The sequence below is a fragment of the Leuciscus leuciscus genome (assembly GCF_965113295.1).
Source record: "Leuciscus leuciscus genome assembly, chromosome: 8".
NCBI lineage: Eukaryota > Metazoa > Chordata > Actinopteri > Cypriniformes > Leuciscidae > Leuciscus > Leuciscus leuciscus.
The window spans coordinates 8,280,075-8,293,379 of record NC_138732.1 but is presented as its reverse complement, the minus strand read 5'-3'; the positions used below and the strand labels follow the sequence as shown (position 1 = coordinate 8,293,379).

The following is a 13,305-nucleotide window of genomic DNA, read 5'->3' as shown; positions in this document are numbered from 1 at the left end:
ACATTTCAATTATGCCTGTATGCTTTATTTTTACATTCAATGTGCCCCTCTTTCTCATCTTTCTAACTGAACAAAACTATTCCCATAAGACTTTTATACACACTCAGATGCATACCTACATTTACATGCATTTATAAGTGACTTCAAGGTAACCTTACAAGCTGAATCAAACCAAACCTACTCAGGTGCCCAATTCTCCTGGTGATACTGGAAATATGGTCTAGAGGAGAGGTTCAGGTGTGCAAAAAGTATAGCTGGTTCAAAACCTATGTTAATGAGGTGCAATCCTAATTCAACATTACAAACATGTGATCATGATTCTATAGCAATTTCTGTGTTCACTACAGATTCTATAGCAACCTCACTGCATAAGGGACACAGAGATCATTATGACTCAGCATCTGCGGCATCTCTTTAGCTCAGTCTCACTCTCACATGATATAATCAACATCATACCACTGAGATGCTGAAACTGGCCATATCTGACCACAACATGACTGACATAACAAAACAACTAAGGCTGTGCTAACATTTATGGCTAGGCAATACATTGAATAAATCACAATGATTATTGATTATTACTAGCCACATTAAATTATACTGCAATGATTTTAATGCAGCGTTATTTTTGGGGGGGTCATCAAGTTTCCTAAAGACTAACTTCACAATCTTTTCTTGTTTCTTGCATGAGAGCATTAGGATATATAGGGCCACTGATTTAAACGTCTTGAATAGTGCCTTTGATTTAATCATCGGTAGCAAAAATGGCATTAGAATAGGTAAATTTGAGTTACAATTCAAGTGAGTTTTGTAGAAACACCACCTCAATGTTCAAGTACAATCAGGTTCCTGCATCTACAGCCCCATATAACCTAAACGGCTGTGGCAAAGTAGTTTTGTACACTGATACAACCTCTAAAACCAGCCTTTCAAAAAATAAAGAATATATAATACTTGCATTTAGTTGCATCACAATTTAAGCCTTAAGAATGCTGATTCACTATGTGTGTGTATCATATCCTCTGAGAAAATATTACACATTTTCCCCATAATCCAACCACTGCTTTCAGCAAAACATAATTTTCCTGTGCGGTGTTTCTGCAATAAGAGCATATAACAACGGATGTTAAACTTTCCATATCACAGCTGTGATCACATCATGCTTTATAGCGCTCTGAATATGAGACTTTATCCAAATGTTCCAGGATATGGCTATTATCATGTGCAAATGGCTGTGTAAACAGTTACGACTAATGTTACTGGCAAAAACTGAAGAAACTAAAATCATTTAGATCTATTATTGTCACATGGAATCAATGTTGATGCTGTTGAAATTCTGCAGCAGAGCGATGACATCTCAAATAATTATTTAATCTCATGTATACTTAATTTAGCCAAGGTTGCAAAGCCGACTCTGTGTTATAAATATGGTAGAACTATCACTTCTACCACTAAATCAGTTTCATCTCGTCAGCATCCCAGATAGCTTGGAACAAGGATAGGCAACTCCGGTCCTGGAGGGCCACTGTCCTGCAGAGTTTAGCTTCAGCCCTGATAAAAACTCACCTGCCTGTATCTATCTAGTAATCCTGAAAACACTGATTGCCTTGTTCAGGTGTGTTTAATAGGGTTGGAGCTAAACTCTGCAGGACAGTGGCCCTCCAGGACCGGAGTTGCCTATCCCTGGCTTAGAAGAACTTGATGTTGCAACAGAAATGATTGACTCTCTCTTTTCCAGCACTTTAGACACAGTTGCTCCATTGCGCTTAAAGAAGATTTAAGGAAATAGTCCAACGCCGTGGTACAAGGAGCACACTCGGGCCCTTAAGAGAGCAGCCAGAAAAATGGAGCGTAGCTGGAAGGAAACAAAATTAGACGTTTTTCGCATTTCGTGTAGAGAGAGCACGATCGTGTACAGAAAGGCCTTAAAAACTGCTAGATCTGCTTATTTTTCAACACTTCTAGAAGAAAACAAAACACAACCCTAGGTATTTATTCGAAACAGTGGCTAAATTAACAAAAAATAAAGCCCCAACACCGGACGTTTCCAAACAGCACAGCAGTAATGACTTTATGAACTTCTTTACTTACAAGATTGATAACATTAGAGAGAAAATTATAACTATGCAACCGTCTACTACAGTATCGCATCAGACAGTGCATTGTAGTCCTCCTGAGGAAAAATCTCATTCATTCATTGCTATAGGAGAGGAGAAATTGTCTAAACTCATTAAATCATCTAAATCAACATGTATGTTAGACCCTATACAGACTAAGCTATTGAAAGAGATGCTTCCAGAGATCATAGATCCTCTTCTTAACATCATTAATTCATCTTTGTCACTAGGATGTGTACCGAAAACTTTTAAGCTGGCTATTATTAAACCTCTTATTAAAAAAAAAAACGCAACTTGATCAGTATGGAGTACCACAAGGCTCAGTACTAGGACTGTTGCTGTTCACCCTGTACATGCTACCCTTGGGAGATATCATTAGGAAGCATCAGTTATGCTAATGATACTATACTTCTTTGCACCCAGACAAAACGCGTCAATTCACAAAATTAACGGAATGCATAGCTGATGACTAGTAATTTCCTACTACTTAATTCAGAAAAAACTGAGTTTCTAATTATTGGGCAAAAAACCTCTGCACATATTAACCCAGAATACTGTCTAACACTTGATGGCTGCTCTGTCAAGTCTTCGTCGTCGGTTAGGAACCTGGGTTTGCTCTTTGATACCAATCTTTCATTTGAAAGCCTCGATTCTAGCATCTGTAAAACCGCATTCTTCCATCTTAAAAATATATCTAAATGATGACATATGCTTTCAATAAAAAATGCAGAACAGTTCATGCGTTCATGACCTCAAGGCTAGATTATTGTAATGCTCTACTGGGTGGTTGCCCTGCACGCTTAATAAACAGTCCAGACAGTCCAAAACGCATCAGTTAGAGTTCTCACTAGAACCAGAAAGTATGACCGTATTAGCCCCGTTCTGTCAACACTGCATTGGCTCCCTATTAAACATTGTATAAATGTTAAAATATTGCTGATTACTAACAAAGCACTAAATGGTTTAGCTCCGCGGTACTTGAGCGAGCTCTTAACGCATTATAGTCCTTCACGTCTATAGCGATCTCAAAATTCTGGCCAGTTGATAATACCTAGAATATCAAAATCGACTGCTGGCGGAAGAACCTTCTCCTATTTATCACCTAAACTTTGGAACAGCCTTCCTAACATTGTCCGGGAAGCAGACACACTCTGTCAGTTTAAATCTAGACTAAAAACGCATCTCTTTTACCTGGCATTCATATAGAACATTATACATATCTATTATTCAAATCAGTTAAATGATTATTAGGCGCATAAATTAGGTCAGCCGGACCCGGGGACACTTCCTATAACACCCGATGTACTCGTTACATCATAAGAAGAATGGCATCTACGCTAATGTTAGTCTTTGTTTATTCCGAGGTTTACTGAAGTCAGCCGGATCCAGGCCGTATCCAGATCAGATGGTGGACCTGCGCCTGGACCCATCCACAACGCATCCCTGAAGTGCCAGCCTCATCAGCCCTGTGAAGGCCTCATCGACACGACAGCCATCGGCACTGATCCTCAACAAACTCATCTCCATATCGGCGTGATGACTCCGACTTCCAACCAGATGGAACTGGATAAATATTCTGATCCAATCTGACTTCTGACCTGTAATGCTGCTTGAATCATAATCATACACTGTTTGTTCATTGGCCAGAGGAGAACTGGACCCCGACTGAGCCTAGTTTCTCCAGAACACTGAATGAAGGTTTTTTTTCTTCATTCTGTCAGCTGATGGAGTTTTGGTTCCTTGCCACTGTTGCCTTGGCTTTTGGCTCGCTTAGTTGAGGGCATTTAATATTCAACAATATTATTGATCTGCCTTACTTAAGGTGGACGATAACGAAATTTTCTTCTAGAAACAAACTTTTTTGTATTATTTTCATGTTATCAATGTGAAGCTGCTTTGATACAATCTATTGTAAAAAGTGCTATATAAATAAAGGTGACTTGGCTTGAACTGTTATAAAATAGATTCAGCATTTAAGACTTACAGATGCTTCCAGCATCTTTTAAAAAGCACGTCTGGTCTCCTGTAAAGATGAAAAACATTAAGCTCAACATTCATGTCTATGCTGTGGCCTTGGGGTTAGAGCATGGGATCTGAAGCGAGGTTGAATCTGGCTTGTGACATTTAAGTAAATCTCACAAAAACATATCCAGGTCACATATCACCTTAAATTTAAAATGAAAAAGAATTAATATTTTGCATTTAGAAAATGAAGCCTATTTTAGGATCATTAAGATGTTTTGCATTGTGACATTATTTTCAATGCAATTAAGCACATTTCCTGCACTTATGTTCTGTGTTATTATTGAAGGACGTTACCTGGGAAGCATGTTGCTAGGTGTTCGATGAGAGTCTCTTGTGTGACCGTCTTACGGGCAGAGTTCATGGCAGAAATGGCCAGGCACAGGATTTCTCCCAGTGGTATAAACTGGGATTGGCTGATGGGAGACATGCTGATAGGAGACACATCACCTGCAAAGCACAGAGATCAAAGGTCAAAGATGTGTGGCAGAGGTGAAAGGTTTAAACGTTACACTGGTGGCTTTAGGAGTGCAGAACAGGTATCATGACTTTCTAGAGGAACTGATCAAAGTTGGTGTAAAGTTTGTGTAAAGTTATAAATAAAGTTATATAAATACACTAATAACAGAATGATTAACTGTCCAATATTTAAATTTTCAACATTTCAAGAACACCTGCATCAGTCGATAACATTCTAAAATCAATAAAAAACACTATTGATACACATACATCAAAATTCTGGCAGATAACAATAGGCCAATAATTATTGTGATAAATAGCCATTATTTTAATTCTCTATTTTGTGTAAAAAACAAACAATTAAATGCTACAGTTTTTGACATCACAGTATTATATCTGAAAATATGAAAGACAGATTTACAATTTGGTAAACGTTACATTTAACTGTGTTTTTAAATGATTAGTGTTTTGAAAGTGTCATGAAACCCCCCTGTTTTTGCGCTCATCGTTCACACCACAGACTTGAAAAAGACTCAAGAAATGGGCGTTTAAAGCTGTGGAAAAGTCACAGTGGGAACCAATAAAACACAGTTCTGAAACGCACTCATTCAGACAAATGAATATTAAAACCTTGATGCATTTTAAAAATATAACCCTATGACAACAAACTCAATCTTACTTAGAGTCTACTAACAACGATGATGAACAAATCAAATACGTTGTCTTCTGTGTATCAAAATACTTTGTGTCATCGCGTTTATAATCAGACGTACTGCTGTATTAGTGTCTTTATTAGCACATATATATTTCGTTTGAAGAGGACATGATGAAATATGTGCGCATACACTGTGCTTGTTTATGTTTGGAGCACTGGTTAATGAAATATATACCCCAAAAAACCTTGAAAAACGGTCAACTATGATCCAGAAATTGATTCGTGTGTTGTTACATATTAAATATCGTTACAGCCATATTTTCCATGTCTTGGTAGTCAAAATCCAGCTCTGACTGCATCGTGGGGAAAATGCAAACAACACTTTTTAAAAAATGTTTTACTGTACTTAGGAACACACACACTTACGACATGTCCGAACACAAATCTGAACCGTCAGGTAAACGAACAGCGCTGTATCAATCATTTGTGACATTTGAATTCTCTGCTGTAATGCGATCTCATGCATAATACAGTGCAGTGATTGGATTAAAAGAGTTTATTCCCATGAATAATGCAGAGAAAAGCTCAGAAACTGAGAAACATACTCTCCAGCCACAGCAGCCAATCACCACTCCGAATTAGCGCATTAGCCTTTGAAAAACCCTTATCAGTTGACCTCTACAATATACTCTCAAAACTACACCTTGGCAACAGATTGCTGGCAGTCCAACAAAAAAACAAACAAAAAAATCACTTTCCAAAAACGTTTTAGTCTTCAGTCACTGTTTTCGAACAGCCCTGCCGCAGAAAGCTGAAATAAAATCTCTGACTTTGACACAACTATAGCATCTTTAACTATCGACTTAACACTTGCTCTCTGAACCGACCTACATTCTGTACTACTCAAAGACCTCTCCTAAAAATAGCACAGAACATCTGGTGCTATACTCTCCAGTAAAGGCCCTGGATGAGACATCCAGAGGAAGCAGCACTCCCAGTCAGCAGGCCTTGGCACCTGGGTAAGTAGCTCAGCATGGATCCCTGGCTCTTAGGATCCAAATCGGGCTTATCAAGCGTGCAAAGCGAGGACAAAAACACACTGTTAATGCACCTTCCTTGCAGGTGAAGAACAAGGGTAAGCTGATTAAGACAAAACACGTGAGAAGTGCACAAAGTGAGTTAGTGTCCATGTGAAGGTGGAAAGCAATAACAGGGCAAGACTGATAAAGATGAAACGCTGACCTAAGATGTGTTTGATGCCACTTGGGCTGTAGATGCAGGAACCTGATTGTAGATGAACATGGAGGTGGTGTTTCTTCTAGAGGAGAATCACATGATCTACAGATATGCATAGGTATCCCATTTACAGTCTGGCCTGGTGCCATTACTTGAACAATGACCAAGACGTTGTCAAACCTGCTAAAAAAAACCCAGGTGTACAAGTAACACGAGATTAACAGAACACCAAACAATTATAGTGAGCAGTCTGGGTTCAAAGGCAACCACATCACAATTATGTACAATGAAGAATACCTTTTAGTATGTGGTCACCTGAGAAATAGTTAATAGTTAAGTGCAAAACAAGAGTCTTAAAATGGACTAGTGAATTAACTAACCTGGGGCTGGCCATTCACAGACCGTCTGATGCATACTGCACACAAAAATGCCAATAGCTTAATCCACCGGAAAACAAAGCCATGTTACAAAGAAGAACTAATCAGTTTGATTTGTCACAGTTTGTCAGGTTAATAGCATCAAAGCTTTGAAATATACTCGAATTTTGAGGCACGTAGTAGCAAGACAACTAGTTACCTATGAACATTATATTCTGCTTGGTAATCTGAATTTCTGCCCATCCAAAAGTAATAAGAACTATTTCCCAGATGCTAAAAAAAATAATTAATTGGTTAGTTGAATTGGTAACTGTAGGATCCCCTAAAGAGCACACACACAAAAAAACCCAAAACAAATAGTGCTTAGCCACTTTACATTCTGGTTGCAAAACAAATCTCTTCTATTCTGAATGTACAGTCTTTAATCAGAAGCTGTAAAGTTGACCAAACTTTGACTAATAAGCAAATGAAAAGTAACCAAGAGTATGTATATGTTTATGTATATGTTACAGAAATAACTTAACTAAACGGTGTGCCTAAACATCCTGAGCATGGATATATTTCTGTCATATAATGTTGTTTCCTCATCCTCATTCTCCATCTCCCCTGTGAGATATTTTACACCAGACCACCTCTCCTCACAGACACTGACATCACTGTTTTCCTTCTCCTTCCAGGAAAGAGCTCCAACCACCAGACTGGGACTGCGGTCCTGCGGCCCAGTCACTCGTGACCACAGACATTGTATAGTAAACACACTGCAGTCCAAACATCACTTCACCAGCGGTCAGAGCAATTTCTCAGTTCATCACTACAGTACGTCTCACACAGAGCTCCTGAACTAGACAACCTTGCATCCACGGTTAGGCGACATGACCAAAATCATATATATTACGGTATCAGTCATTTTATTTCATGATGACGATATATATCAGGATATAGTTATTTTTGCTTTAAGAAAAATTATGATATCATAATTATCACTATTTTCAATATCATTAAAAAAATAATACTAGCCAAAAAATTTAAAGCTCAAGTTTACTGAAGACAAGTAAACAGTGATAAAGAAAGAGCAAGAAAACGCACTACAATAAAACAAAATGCACAAGTGAGATAAACCTACCTGAAAAACTTAAAGCACTAGAAATAAGAAATACTACATAAATTGTATAAAGTAATCAAATGTATATATATATATATATATATAAAAAAAAAAACCTGCATAGTCATCACTGTGTAAATTAAATAAACATTCGTATTAAAGTTACAAAAGTAATTCAGTCAAGAGCAGTGAGATTTTCTCTCTTTTTTTGTCGTTTGATTAACATTAATAACGATGGTAAAGGTAAATGTGGATGCTGTAACTTTAAGACCGACTGCACGGATCTATTAAACATGTGTGCGTTTTCTTTCAGCTGATTATGTATTCTTAAGACATAAATGACTGTTTACTTGCAAAACACATGGTCATTTTGATACATAAGTACAGTATGTGTATTAAACCGTTCAAGCCCAATTAGGCGTCAAAAATATAGCTATCCGATCGTGAAAAGACCAGGTGTAAATGCCCTCCGAAACGCATTCGAGACGGATTTGAATCCGATCGCTCAAACCACTTCAGGAGGTGGTCTGGGCCGCATTCCTGACTAAACTGGACAAGTGTAAATGCATCTGGTTGTTGAAACCACATATGTAAATTGTACTCCTCCCAAAAATGCTAAAAAAATAAACGTGTGAGAGCGTGTTATTGGCTATATGTAATGTTATAGCCAGATATGACGACGCTACTGGAACACGCATCGCCGCAGATGAGAAGCTGAGCATCTATTCATTAAGCCAACGTGCAAACTATCGCAAATCAAGTGAAAGTAAGTCGTAGACGCTTAACACACAATCATCATCATTAAAAGTAAATACTTAAAAAACTAAATGATCTTAGGGCTGTTGCCGCTCTCTCTTATGCGGTCTTTGTTTTTGAAATTTTAGCTGATGATCAATAAAATGCAACTCATATTGCTTTCGGTGACGTGCACTCCATTAAATCTGCATATAGCGCGGGAACTGAAGATCGGATTTAAATCCGTTTCGCAAAAACACATTTATGTGACCAGGTGTAAATGGAATCGTTTTGATAAATCAGATAGCTATCCGATCTGAGAAAACGCATGAAGTGGCCAGGTGTAAACAGCCCCTATATGCAGCAGCTTTATATACTGAAAATATTTGTATTTCGCTGCTTATTGCGCTTCAACGATATAAAATCCGCAATGCTTAAAAACGCATGCAAACGATAAGCTTTCTTGACTGCGCAGCACAGCAACGTCACGTGAGCGTAACCGCGATAGAGACGATAGTCCGAATTTCTACTGGGTAATCATGTCTACCGGTATATCGCCCACCCCTAGAGGAAAAGATCTGAAAAAGTGAGAGGGACACATTACACATCTCATCAGAGTTGTTCGAGAATATTTGGATGATGCAATGTTCGGTTGGTAGACCATAAGTAAGACAGAAGTAAGTAATGCTTACTTTAAAACACACAACATCCAAGGTTTAGAATAAATTACTAAAAAAAAATCACTTCTAAAAATACAATTCCCAGCAAGAATGTAAATAAACCAAGAATATTCCAAATCTCCAAACAATCATTATGTTTTCACTACACAGAGCATTTTGGCATAAACGCTGTTTTCCGATAAAGATAGGTCTTACTCCAGAAAAACTGGTTTCATTGCACAATAGCCGTAGTGAAAGAGGACAAAAGGGGAGGAGCTGCTCTCTGCTTCCTGAGTGAGCTTTGATCTCTCTGATGGTCCATGCGTGTTGTGATGGTGATGATAGCATTCAACAGCAGGACGCGACCAGCTCTCTGCATTACAATGAGGACTGAAACTCAAACATCTGCAGCAAACTGTCATGGTGTGTTCGGACTCAAAGTCCTGCGGTTATTTCAAATAAAATACTCAATAGGAAATTTGGGTTTTCATAAAAGGTGAAAAAAAGAAAACTACTAGCGATCGAATGTCAGATCTTATACCAAGGCTCTCTGGAATACTTGTTTCTGATTGGTCGATGCAGTCAGAGATTTTTGTAAAATTACTGCTGATGTGTATATTTGATTGTTGTACAAGCCAAACCAATTCCTACACAAATAACATTTTCCACACACTATCATACAAGCAAACAATCACTAACAATTCATGTCATTTGCTTGTGAATTGGACTTTATGGGAATTAAATGAACACATTACATCTGATATAGCATATTTAAAAATCAAAAAGGTACTGTAACTCATTTCAATCACTTACAACAGTAAAATTGTGGTAAGATTCAAATTAGTCATTAAAAAGAAGGAAAATGACCAAAAATCACACACAAATTTTTTTTCTGAAAGCTTCTTGCACAAAAATGTGGTTTTACTTTTGTGTAAATAGTAGAGAGGGACAATTCCAACACTTACAAACAAGTATTCTTTAAAGTATTTTGGATGTCAATAGCATATAATTATGGTAATAATTCAGTACTATGGTATATATCAAATTACTAGGGTACTGCTATATGATGCCATCACTGTATCACAGTATTTTAAAATCGCAAGGGAAGCCTTAAAAAAAAAACTCAAAAGCAAATACAATGCTTTAAACTTCCAGATGCTCTGGGTGAAAAAAGCATGTCAACTGAACCGTGGAAACTTTCACAGATATCTGGGAAACCAGGAAGTGACCTCACATGCAACAAAGAGCAGCATTATCAGAAGCAAAATGGAAAACATGTGGTGTTGCTGTCAGCTTTAACCCCCAGCAGGGAGGGAGGAAGAGAATGGCAGACATTTTCAGATCGTCCTGCTCCATTTGTCCACCCCCAACCCCCTCTAAACGGCAGGCCCAGAACAGGGGGCACGTCTGATGGGTTCGACACAAGTGTCGAAGGGTTGAAAAGCAGTCTTTCTTTATCTGATCCAGCCTGCAACAGCTGCATCACTGCCCTGGTGAGATCAGCACGGCACTGACAGGGTTAATAAAACACAAGCGGAGACACATGACATGGAGAGAAACGCAGAGGAAAAGAGGATGATAGAGACAACCATCCTTGAATTAGCAAACATGAATGTGTTTTGCTACGGAGGCGTTCGACATCAGATAATGGAGGAGGAGGTCCGCAGAAGACGCGCTCACGCCTGACGCTGCGTAGTAAACAATCCCCCCACAGCTTGGGCTCTTTGTCCAAACACCTCCCGATCAACCCCACCCCCTCTTTTGTGATTCATTCTGACAACGCAACAGCACACGCGTGCAGATGAACGTGCGATAGAAACACAGCCGTGGCTGCGATGAAAGAGAGAAGAAGATCAAGCTCTACCTCGGTTTATTCCGTGTGGCTCCAGCTCCTAAAATCCAAGCAGACTTTGGGATCCTTCCGAGAGCCTTCCACAGACAAATGAGCATTCACTCCAGGGTCTTACCCAGCATGCTCTGGTCCACACAAAGAGAGGGGAGGTGTGACCAATCACATTGGTGGCTGAGCTTGCACTGTGTTTTTTTTTTTTTTTTGGGAGGGGAGGGGAGGGGAGGGGGGGTCCTTACAACACTTGCTCACTCCCAGGAATGCCCACTGACACAGTCTAGTGGGCGGGCTCTTACAGAAAAGGTTGTTATGGCAACGCATCCCTGTTGTACCTAGTGCCTGTTCTTCCACGAGCCACATTTTCTCTCTTTCCGCTGCTCGGTTTCAGGTTCCACAGATTTTCCCCACTATGCCACATTCTGCTAATTAATAATTTAAGGAATCAGGCTCAAAGCACGTTTTTCCAATGTGTAATAAATGCATGACTTTTAATACTCATTTAAAAAATGAGATTTTCCATCTTCGGAACATCACTTGTATTCGACCCTTTATCTCTAGGCTTGATGCAGAGAGGATTATTCATGCCTTTATTACATCTAGGATTGATTATTGTAACTTACTTTATTCTGGTCTACCAGCAAATTCTATCAAAAGGCTAAAACTATAAAACTCAGCTGCGCGTGTTTTGAATTATACATCACTCTAGGAGTTGAACGACTTCTGATTTTGAAGTCGAATGTCTGAAGTCGACATTTATGTGATTAAAGTCGAGTCAACGTCGACTGGTCGCTGATGATGTCATTAATGAACAAATAAGCCTGAACCTCGAGCTGAGACTCGAACGCGGGTTGCCTTGTGCACAGTTACAGCATATGACAGCGCTCCAAAATAACAGCTTATTTTTTTTCCGTTTTTTTTGTCTTTGGGTTGTTATATTTCTCACAGATTTCTGCTCGTTCTAAATCAGATACAGATAAAGCAGAACAGTAAAGATTACATTTATATGAATGCATATATGGGTGTGAATCATTTCTACCTTGCAGCGTCTCTACTAATAGTGAAGCTGTGGGGTTTAGTTACAAAGAAATATATGCTAGAACTCTTCAGTTTCTAAGCTATTTTATTGATAAAAATCACAGAACAGTGTTGACATTACATTTCTGCGCCACTAAATGTTTGTGTGCGCGATCTCCACCTGATCTGTGAGCTACCTTCTATATATGTGTGCGCGTGCGATCAACTTACGTGTACAATAAGCTGTTTAAAATGTGCATTTCAATGCTCAATTTTGAGCATCCAGATGGTATAATCAAACATATCTTGTGGAGAGCTCTCAGAGTATGCAGTTATTTGTCATTTTAACTGTTGGAAACGAAGCATAAAAGTGGACTTCAAAGATTGATTATCCTGTTGCGCCCTCTATAGGCCTTGATCAGCGACTAGTTGACGCTAGGGTGACCATACATCCTCTTTTTCCCGGACATTTTTGGACCCAAAAAAAAATGCGCCTTTGTGAGCATTTTTGCATTGCTTTAGGTCCCGCCTTCTCGCACGCCACCATTGGTCGGTCGGTCATGCAAGTAATGCAAAAATTGGTCAAACTGCATCTCAATCATTACCCTCAGCACAACGGCTTGCTTGTCAACAGTGGCACATGGCTCCTGAACAGCGTTTTAAAAAAGCCTAAATCTAAATTCACAGATGATTTACAGAGAAAATTCCTGTTTTCGTCTCGGTCGGGATCCGTGTGTCATTGCATAACCTGCAAAGCTGGCACGTACGTGTTAGTGTCGAATAAAGGTGCTATATAGCAACCTAGAAGCACACATAAGGAAAGTATACCAAATAACATCAGGAGGACTGAAATTATTTTTTATTGAAAGTGTTTTTGTTTTTTATGGACATGAAAAGAAACAGTGACATGTAAAAGGTGTTAAAAGCTAAACTTTTTTTTATTTGTTTGTTATTATTCTATTGTTGCGGGCCAAAAGTTGAATAGGAAGGATGCATTACTTTATGTATTAAAGTTCAATAACATGATTTTTGATATTATATACTTTGTATTATTTGTTATTTTGTATTCTGTAACATTGT

The 13,305-nt window shown here is 38.7% G+C and overlaps 1 protein-coding gene across 4 annotated transcripts in view; it reads right to left on the bottom strand.

The window, feature by feature from the left end:
• Positions 1-13,305, bottom strand: part of stox2b (storkhead box 2b) — a 74,264-nt gene that overhangs the window by 12,539 nt on the left and 48,420 nt on the right. For 3 of the 4 annotated variants that reach the window (XM_082176918.1, XM_082176919.1, XM_082176920.1), the window contains exon 2: positions 4,437-4,589. In XM_082176918.1, the coding sequence (XP_082033044.1) occupies positions 4,437-4,589 (153 nt within the window). Of the gene's footprint in view, positions 1-4,436; positions 4,590-11,226; positions 13,301-13,305 lie in introns of those variants that run through there. The other variant, XM_082176921.1, reaches the window with a different exon arrangement.